At 34.3% G+C, this 10,189-nt stretch overlaps 1 protein-coding gene across 3 annotated transcripts in view; it reads right to left on the bottom strand.

The window, feature by feature from the left end:
• Positions 1 to 7,337: 7,337 nt before the first annotated feature.
• The window catches only part of FGF7 (fibroblast growth factor 7), a 53,173-nt gene continuing 50,321 nt past the window's right edge, over positions 7,338 to 10,189 (bottom strand). For all 3 annotated transcript variants that reach the window (XM_059371200.1, XM_059371199.1, XM_059371201.1), the window contains exon 4: positions 7,338 to 8,546. In XM_059371200.1, the coding sequence (XP_059227183.1) occupies positions 8,352 to 8,546 (195 nt within the window). In that variant the 3' untranslated portion in view covers positions 7,338 to 8,351. The remainder of the gene's footprint in view (positions 8,547 to 10,189) is intronic.

The raw sequence follows: 10,189 nt of genomic DNA, 5'->3' as shown, positions 1-10,189 counted from the left end.
CTAGTAACTAGTTACTTCATATACAAGTACTAGTGATATTTAGCAAATGATATGTTCCAGAAACAGTAATACCCCAATGAACAATAGCCCAAATACCAACTTCAACTTTAATTTGTACCTCTATCAATTTGCTACCTCTTCACTGTCAGCAATGCTTAGGGACAATAAAAAAGAACCCTTAAAACTTGGAAATAAAGTAGCTTTCTGAGAATTAAACCAATGAAATCTCAACATTGTGCTTTTCATTATACAATATTGAAAGAAAACCAAGGAATTTGCATGGCTAAAGGGAGAGGAAACCTCAAAACACTAAGATGGACAGAGATATAAACTCTCAGTGTGTAATTTAATAAGTTGTATTATTGTATTGTCATTGGTTGTATTTCATACTATGTGGAGAAAGACTATATGAACAAAAGTGGGATAAACAACATGTGGCACAAAATAGATATAGCCTGAAGAATCGGAAACCGCAGTGTTTCTACAGAACTATCTAGATTTGACCATTGTGAATTTGATTTTTATAATAATTTGGTTAATATATCTTTCAAAACCATTTTACCTCCCTTTGCTTTGATGCCATGTTACCAAGCAACTTTAACCCACTGAGCCACCCAGGTGCCCCAACCAAGCAACTTTCTGAATACTGATTTAGCTTATAAGATTATCTTCTGTGGTCTATCACAGGGTGACTGGCAAATGCCTCCCCCAGATACATTAATCTGTTGGTTGGTAGTAGTTGTCAGAGGTGAAGGATAGCATGAAAAAAAAAAGTGGATTCTCATTGTATTATGAAATACATTAACATTCTTTATTGAGAGACATGAAAAAGCCATGATAAGGTGAAGTGAATAACAAGGATTTGAATTCTTCTGAGAGATTTGGTCACTGATTTGAACAAAACAAGGCGGTATGTTTCTATGCATTTGTAACAATTACATTTGTATCTTCCTTAAATATTGGAATCATGCTTTGTAGTGATGTACGCTCATTATTCTGTCACTGAATTGGAATTGGTTTTAACTGTTTATTTAGTGACTATTTACTGAGTGCTTATTCTATGCCAGAGGCTTTCAAAGGTGCTTGGGATACATAAGTGAACAAAAACCTAAGATCATTTTCCTTATAAAACTTATGGGTTGGTGAGGAGAGACAGACCCTGGGGTAAACACCGTGGACTAAGGAACTATAAAGTTTGTGTTGAGCAGTGAGAAGATTGAACAGGTAAGGTAGAGCTAATTGTTTGACAGCTTTGGATGATATTTTAAAGAACTTAAATCCAATAGACAATATAGAACATGGATTCTTTACCTTCAACTGACATAGTCAAAGTAGTATTTTAGGAAGATTGGGAATTAGGTAGCATCTGAGATGGGGAAGAACTTGAGACAGAAGAATGATTAAGGAACTATTGCTTAACTTTAGCCATGAGGTCATGAGGTTGTAGAAGGACCAAGAAAGAGATACATCTAAAGATGTCGAAAAAGAAGTTGCCTGGGTTTTGGTAAAGTAGAGACAAGAATAAAAGCTACTAAATTTTGAGTGTAAATATTAGAGAGAATGTTTATCTACTTCCACACACTGTTGGTTGGAGTATATATTTGGGAAAAGCTTTCTAAAAATCAGCTTTTCAATTTGCATTCTTACATAATTTTATTTTGTGTAATAATCTTAAGAAAATAATCCAGGGTGCATGGTGGCTCAGTCAGTTACATGTCTGCTGTCTGCTTGGGTGTCATGGTCCCAGAGTCCTGGGATTGAGTTCTGCATCAGGAGGAGTCTGTTAGTCCCCCTCCCTCTGCCTCTCCCCCACCCCCATTTCTGTGTGCTTGCTCTCTCTCTCTCTCTTTCTCTCTCACTTGCTCGATTTCTCTCAAATAAAGTCTTTGAAAAAAAGAAAATAATCAAAAATAGAAAGTATATAGCAAGGAGATTCATATTTCTGTTAGTGGAAAGTTTGAAACAACCAAAATAACCAATGATAGATCAATTAAAGAGAAGTAAAATAGAGGTCTTCTCATTTATCTAGGCTATCAGATTCATGAATTGATTGATTAATAGAAAAATTTTGTAAAATTGATATATGCATTCCTTCAATCTTTTTTTTTTTTTTACTTCAGACATAGCAATGTGCATTCATTTATCAGATTTTATGTGGGGCTATGAACTCTCTGAGTATGATTCTAATAATTATCATGCCCACTAAATATTGCCTACAGTGTACAGAGAATTCAATGATATCTGCCAAGGAATCTGCATGCATAATTCTGATTGTTGTTATTTTTCCCTGTTGTCTTGCCCACACCTAATTTAACATCTAAGTTTTTAATCACTGACCTTTTCCATTGCCACTCCATAGGCAACTCTAAAAACTCTGATTTTTGTCTTGAGTAATATGGGAAACAATTGCAGCTTTGAACAGAGGAATTGCATAATCTGAAATACAACTTAACAGAATCACTGTGGCTGCTCTGTTTGAAAAAGGACTATGGTGTATGTGGGGGTACCCTTTGCACAGTTTATACCCCATAATTGACTGAATGCAAAGACAATTGTAGCTCTCTTTCTAGTGTTTGCATTTCCTTTTAGTCTCAAACATGAGTAGCAAAGATGTAAAGGCATCTAGGTAAACCAGGGATCCAAGAAGCACTGTAGACTTTGAAATCATATTGGAAAATATGGAATTAAGATGGGAAGCAACATAAGGCTTTTTCAGAGTCTTTAAGGAAGAAACAAAAATAAGAACCAGGTATAGGTCCTAAAGGGATTTCCTTTCTCACTTTTACCCCCACCCCCCATTTAGCCAATTAGTTCTCAAATGCATAGGTACCTTAGTATCTCCTGGGGTGCTTTAAAAATAGCACTGCCTGTGTCCATCCTAGATACACTGATGCAATTGACCTGGGCTGGGGGCTAGGCCTCATTTTCTTAAAAAAAAAAACAATCCCAGATGATTCCAATATGCATCTAGCATTAAAATTGATTGTTTTTCAAGTCTTTTTAGGTCTTTTTATCTCACATGGTCATATGCAACTTGTGATTGATTGCCTCTGCCATCTAGAACAAGACTCTATGGCTCAAGGAGGTTTCAGCTGGTATATATGATTTTACTCTCTTGAGGTAGGGAAGTGGAAGGCAGGATTATCATCAGATTGGGTCTGAAGGCTGGGTCACACCCTTCATATATAGGTAAAGTAATACTGTTAGTTTTCCAGCTATATTAGGAGTTCTAAAGAGGCACAGCTCAAGCTAATAGGCAGTCTAAACTGTGGTTCCAACTTTTTCTCAATTACCTTTGCAAGAATGGGCTATACAGTATCCCTCAGGAAGTATCAAGAATGTTGCCACAGAGAATATGCTTATTTTTCTCTGCTGAATGGCTCACCAAGAAAAGCTATGAATTATTCTAATTAGACCCTAAAGAATCCTTTCTTGTGGCAGTGACCTTAAAAAATCCCACTTACTATTTGTGTTAGGCAGCCTTTAAGATGGTATCTGATGATCCCTGCTTTTTGGTATTTATGCCTTTGTGTAATTTCCTTACCTTGTATAGGCAGAAGTAATGGAATATCACTCTCAATATTAGGTTCTAAAAAAACTGTGGCTTCCATTTTGGGCATTCTGTCTGGTTCCTTGCTGTGTAGGAAACAAACTGCCATGGTTTAAATAGTGCTATAGAGAGGCTCATGTGGTAAGAAAGTGATATTTTGAGCCAACAACCAGTGAGGACTCAAGGTGAATCCCTTTCTAAGCTAAGCATTGAAATAATAGATGTCCATAGCCCTGGCCAACACCTTGATTGTAGCCTTATGAGAGATTCTAACTAGAGAGTACTGGCCAACCCATGTCCAGTTTCCTGACCACATAAAACATGCGACAATAAATATTTGCTGTTTTAAGCCATTAAGTGTTAAGATAATTTGTTAAATAACAATCTATAACTAACACATGGCTGGATTTGTCAAGAAGAAAGTCCTGCCATCTGTAAGCTAAATATTATTATTTATCTCATATTTCAGTTATTGTAAGTTCTGGTAATAGGAAAGAAAATAAGTTTGTATAGATTCTCATAATTTCAATGATGAGGATGTGGAAACTGGAACCACATAATTATCAGGAAGTAAAAGGAACATGTAAGAAGAAATGTACTCAGGGGAGAGTAAATACAGGGATGTGGGGGAAGAGAGTTGGACTTTATTATTTTTTTTATTATTTTCTTTTTAATTTTTATTTATTTTATTATTTTTTGCTTCCTGCCAAGTCTCCTCAGCATAAGAGAAAGTGCATTTTCTTAACAAACCATTCAAAGTTAGAGGATGAATGGGAGTAAATATGGCCTGAAGGAACATCAACCTCATTGAAAGCAGCAGCTTTGTTGAATAAATATAGAAGTCAAACAAAGAGTAGCCTGACAACAATGCTGAAACAGTTATAAATTTTAATGAACTATTTCATATTAAGATGCACATTAAGAACTCAAATCATAGAGACCAATTAAGAGATACTCTCTGAAAACTGTTTCAGAGTGATCATAGAAATAGTCACAGCTAATAATCAATCATCTGATACCCACAAGGTAGTTACAGTGACCTGTATCTGTTCTGATAGATAAGTGGCATATTCTAATTGACCTGTAACCATTCATTCTGGTCATTAAATATTTTTAATATCATTCCTATTCCTAGTGAACTTTAGATAAAGTTTTTATTTTCTATGGCCATGTGTCATCTATGTGTAAAGTTGGATAATAAACGGTAGGTATCTCCTGTGTCTTATTCATGTCCAGGTATATGGCAATAGGGTAGTGATGTAAATGAAACTGCATGATAAGCCTTGTAAATCTTTCTGATGTATCACTTTTGTTTATTGGTGTAAATTTTATATTAGTGCAAACACAAATATATTATGAAATAAATTACAAAAATCACATGAGTTTTAAGAGAAAAAAGATTTTCAAGAAATTTTGTGTGCCACCTTTACATTATTCCCTAGACCCTCATTCTTTACTTCTACTATTATTGTTATTTCAGTAGACAATTTTGAGAGACACTGCTTTAGTGCATTTGTGGTTATAGAATTGCTTTTCCTACAGTTGGTCTTGTAGTCCATCTGTATGTTCTTTGTAACTCTAGAGAAACCGAGGAGCAAACTCTGAGAGATAGAAACTAAGAATTTATCTCCAGCATCCCTTCTCTCTTATCATTAGGTCAATTTATAGCCAACTCAAAGGCTGATAATTTATACTATGGCTTTTTTTTTAACAAAAAAAAATGTTTTAGTTCGCTAATTGCATTGAAAATGTCTTTTTATTCTATTGTTAGCAGTTTATATTCTTTCATTTAATTTTTTCCTTCCTTATTGGAAACCCATGAATTTAACTGATTTTCCCTTTCAAAGAAAATTTTAGAAAAGATTACTCCATTTATATGGACATTTTGCTTGCTGTTCCCCATTTGTAAATAAAGGAGTACATGTAAGAGTAGAATAGGAACCAGGATTAGAAATTGAATCATATCTTTCCTCCTCTTGAGTCAAATCATCACAGTATAGACTAATTATTGTATATGAAGTGAATTGCCAAAGCATACATTGCCTTTGCATACAAACATAAATATCATATCTCAATAAAAAAGAAATTGTTTTGAGAGAGAGAGCAAACATGAGGGGGTGGTGCCAGGGGCAAAGGGAGATAGAAAATCTTAAACAGGTTCCACACCCATCATGGAGCCTGATGTGTGGCTCCAATACCAACCCTGAGATCATGACCCAAGCCCAGATCAAGAGTTGGACCCAACCAACTGACCCATCCAGGCACCCCTCAATAGAAATTTTTTTAAAGAAGGAAACTACTAGCTAATAATCCTAATAATCTAACGGTATGAAATACATCCTAAGTGACCTAGACTTTGGTGACCTCTTTCTACCTAACCAGCTACTATGGATGTATCACAATCTCAGTTTCCTGGTCTACAGATGAATACAAGAGACCGTTTTAATATTCTAGAATTCTAAATGTATGTAACTAGTACTGATTTTATTTTCTAAAATTTGCATGATAAGTTTTTAAAGGGGGGAGAGATAAAAAATGAATTAGAAGTGTTTCTAGAAACACTACCAGATTGGATTTACTGCTAAATTTGGTGTGCTTAATTAGCTTTGCTGTGTAATTATATATATATATATATATATATATATATATATATATATAGTCTCTGTTCAAATTTTATATCATCATGTTTTGCCCTAACTTTTAAAAATGAAGAAAGATTAGTCTTAGTCTGAATTTTCTTTAATAATCAAACATTGAATGAATTCATATAAAAATTGATTATGGTTAGACATTCTGCTAAGCACTAAGGAAAAGCATAGTTTCTCCTCTACCCTTGATATTTTCACAAGACCTCAGCCATAGAAACCTGATCTAGGAACCTAGGCTAGGAAGGCCTATGAATTAGAGAGCAGTTCAGAATATCAATCATAGCATGTCCCAGAGTGTATCTGAGAAAGGGCAGTTCTTTCTAGCTTCCTGCCACTTGGACATATAGGTGAACTGCAAGAATATGAAATGAATCTGTTGTTCCTGTTGATTTAGTCTTTTTATTTAACTTTTGCCTATAAATGTATTAGTCAATAATATTTATATAAAATAAAGGGACTTGATGAGGAATATTTTGAAATTAAAAGCACAATGATAAACATTCCAATAGTATCTAAATTTAATTAGATAAATGTTGGCCTCCAATTGGTAAACACATAAAGTGCTACCAAATCTGCCAATCAAAGAATTATGAAGTGAAATTTATCTTTATCTTACAGATAAGCTTATTACCTGTAGCCTCACCTCAAAGCTTTTGTGATATTCAGGTCCTCAAATCCCTAATTATATTTCCTTTTTAGGCATTTTGCTCTTGCCATCTATCAGGAAAAGAACTTTCCATGTGGCAATATTTTGAATGGCAGAAATTTCTAGACATTAGAAAATTACTAACTCTTAAGTATGCAAATTTTAAAAGTATGGCACTTTTCTACTCATGAACTCAAGCATATTCTAACTTTAAAATCCTTTAAGTTCTTGTATCTGCAGTGATTTTACTTATATGATCCAATCTAATTGACAACACTATGTGGCCAAATATATTTCACATTTTTGTATTGTTCCCTGTGCGACATCTATTGTAAGAATTGCTGCAGGCTGTCATTTTTGTCTGCCATCCAGGATTTGCTGGCCCACATGCTATATACTAGACTTGGTGTTGGTCATGAGGGGGAAGGGTAACTTGCTGTTGAGCCAGACAGTTTTGCTATTGCTTTAGAATTAAAAGCATATGAAACAGATACAGCTTATTAAGGTTTTTTTTATAAATAACATAAACTTAAATAACAAAACAATAAAATTCAAATACAACTTAAAATAGAGTTTAATGCTATAACCACAGAGAAAAAGCATGATTACTTATGGGAAGAACATTATTAAAAGACATATTCCCAAATATGAATTATACAAAAGATTATGTTACTTGAAAAAAACTTAAAGATTTCTCAATTTTACTTTCAGGGATTATAAGATGTTATTTTGTGCCAAGTGAGATGAAATACAGTATTGTCATCATTATTGCTATTTTATATACAAGATTTTTGAAAATCTCCATTAAGCCATTATCCTTTCAGTTTGAGCAGCATTGTCTTGTTAATAGGTATAAGCATTTTCTAATATTTTTCTTTTGTAAAACTACCTATTTGATTCCATTCCATACTAGAATTCTTGAGAATATTCTTTCTTTTCCAATTAGAATTTAAGTGGATTATAATTTTTCACTAAAAAAACTTTCAAATACTGCTCATCTTCCATAGTTTGTATTGGCTTGATTATCTGACAAATCATTCCAGCAGCCTTTAGGTCTGACATATCTTTTATAACATCATCTGCATTATTATTATTATAGCAGCCATTTTATAAGCAGATAGGAATATTTAAATAATCATTACCAGATAATCAAATCTAACATACTCTTAAGGGTAAATTAATTTAAGAAAAAACATTACTATTACTAACATCATGATTGTACAACCAGTTTTACAATTTTTTACAACTTTTAGTTACTAAATCTGATTTTTCTGTATATTTTTTTCAAATCTTTCTTTAATGCAGTCTCTTAAAATAAACATACATGCGCAAGTCCAGCTTGATCAGTTTTTCAGTAGTTTTCCAGCCTTTCTTGGATACTTAAAAAAAAAAAAAAAAAAAAAAAAAAAAAACAAAGAAAGAAAGAAAAGAAAAGAGAAAAAGAAAGAAAACAGTCCACTTAAAGAAATCTCCCTGCTGGAACTGGTTTCTTATATACCATATATGATTATGTTATTGCCATAGGAAGAAAGTGGGCTGTTTTTTGTTCTTTCTTCGTTTTTTTCCCCCTTACAGGAACCCCCTTTTGATTTAAAGCAACAAACATTTCTCCTCCGCTGTGTGTCCATTTAGCTGATGCATATGTGTTGTAATGGTTTTCCAGAATTAATTCTTTGAAGTTGCAATCTTCATTGCATTCTTTCTGTTAAAACAACAAACAACATTATCCAGATTATTTTTAGAGGGACTCAAATAGTAAGCAGTAATATTTAGTAAAATTAAATCATATATGATCTTTTCTTTTTTTCAGTGGACCTACTGCAGTTTGTTAGATATAAATTAGCATTTGCAAAAAAATAGACATCTTAAAATTTTTTAAAAAGATAAAATGACACATATTTAGTTATGCAGCATATTTTCAAACATCTGACTTTTTGGCCATTAGTTGCTACTAATCTTTAGTGTTAGGATCTATTTCATTCTAAGTAGCAGCTCTCATATTACCATGCCCAAGTCAGTCATTCCCTAACTGATGAGACTTGATATGATTGGCAGAGCATCTGCCTCCCTCAATCAAAGGACATATTTCACACCTTTCTTCATTTACTACTATACTACCTGCAATTGTGATAGAAAAATTAAGTTTATTTGTACAGTCATCCAACTATTCATTTGTTCAGTCATTCATTCAGTTAAACCTATATTATTATATAATAAGCCTGTGCCAGTTAATCATGATTGCTGGGCTGTGGGAATACAAACTAAAGTTGATTATATTTTTTTATGGTGGGATGAACTGTTACATATTTCACATTGTAATAACGCCAAAGGCAAGGGAAGCAAGGGCAAATATGAACTATTGGGATTTCATCAAGATCAAAAGCTTTTGCACAGCAAAGGAAACAGTTAACAAAATCAAAAGACAACTGACAGAATGGGAGAAGATATTTGCAAACGACATATCAGATAAAGGACTAGTGTCCAGAATCTATAAAGAACTTAGCAAACTCAACACCCAAAGAACAAATAATCCAATCAAGAAATGGGCAGAGGACATGAACAGACATTTCTGCAAAGAAGACATCCAGATAGCCAACAGACACATGAAAAAGTGCTCCATATCACTCGGCATCAGGGAAATACAAATCAAAAACACAATGCGATATCACCTCACACCAGTCAGAATGGCTAAAATCAACAAGTCAGGAAATGACAGATGCTGGCGAGGATGCGGAGAAAGGGGAACCCTCCTACACTGTTGGTGGGAATGCAAGCTGGTGCAACCTCTCTGGAAAACAGCATGGAGGTTCCTCAAAATGTTGAAAATAGAACTGCCCTATGACCCAGCAATTGCACTATTGGGTATTTACCCTAAAGATACAAACGTAGTGATCCAAAGGGGCATGTGTACCCGAATGTTTATAGCAGCAATGTCCACAATAGCCAAACTATGGAAAGAACCTAGATGTCCATCAACAGATGAATGGATCAAGAAGATGTGGTATATATACACAATGGAATACTATGCAGCCATCAAAAGAAATGAAATCTTGCCATTTGCGACAACATGGATGGAACTAGAGCGTATCATGCTTAGCGAAATAAGTCAAGTGGAGAAAGACAACTATCATATGATCTCCCTGATATGAGGAAGTGGTGATGCAACATGGGGGCTTAAGTGGGTACGAGAAGAATAAATGAAAGAAAATGGGATTGGGAGGGAGACAAACCATAAGTGACTCTTAATCTCACAAAACAAACTGAGGGTTGCTGGGGGGAGGGGGTTTGGGAGAAGGGGGTGGGATTATGGACATTGGGGAGGGTATGTGCTTTGGTGAGTGCTGT

The sequence above is a fragment of the Mustela nigripes genome, chromosome 13, assembly GCF_022355385.1.
Source record: "Mustela nigripes isolate SB6536 chromosome 13, MUSNIG.SB6536, whole genome shotgun sequence".
In the NCBI taxonomy this organism is placed as follows: domain Eukaryota; kingdom Metazoa; phylum Chordata; class Mammalia; order Carnivora; family Mustelidae; genus Mustela; species Mustela nigripes.
Note: the sequence above shows the minus strand (reverse complement) of the source record. Positions and strands in the feature narration are given on the sequence as shown.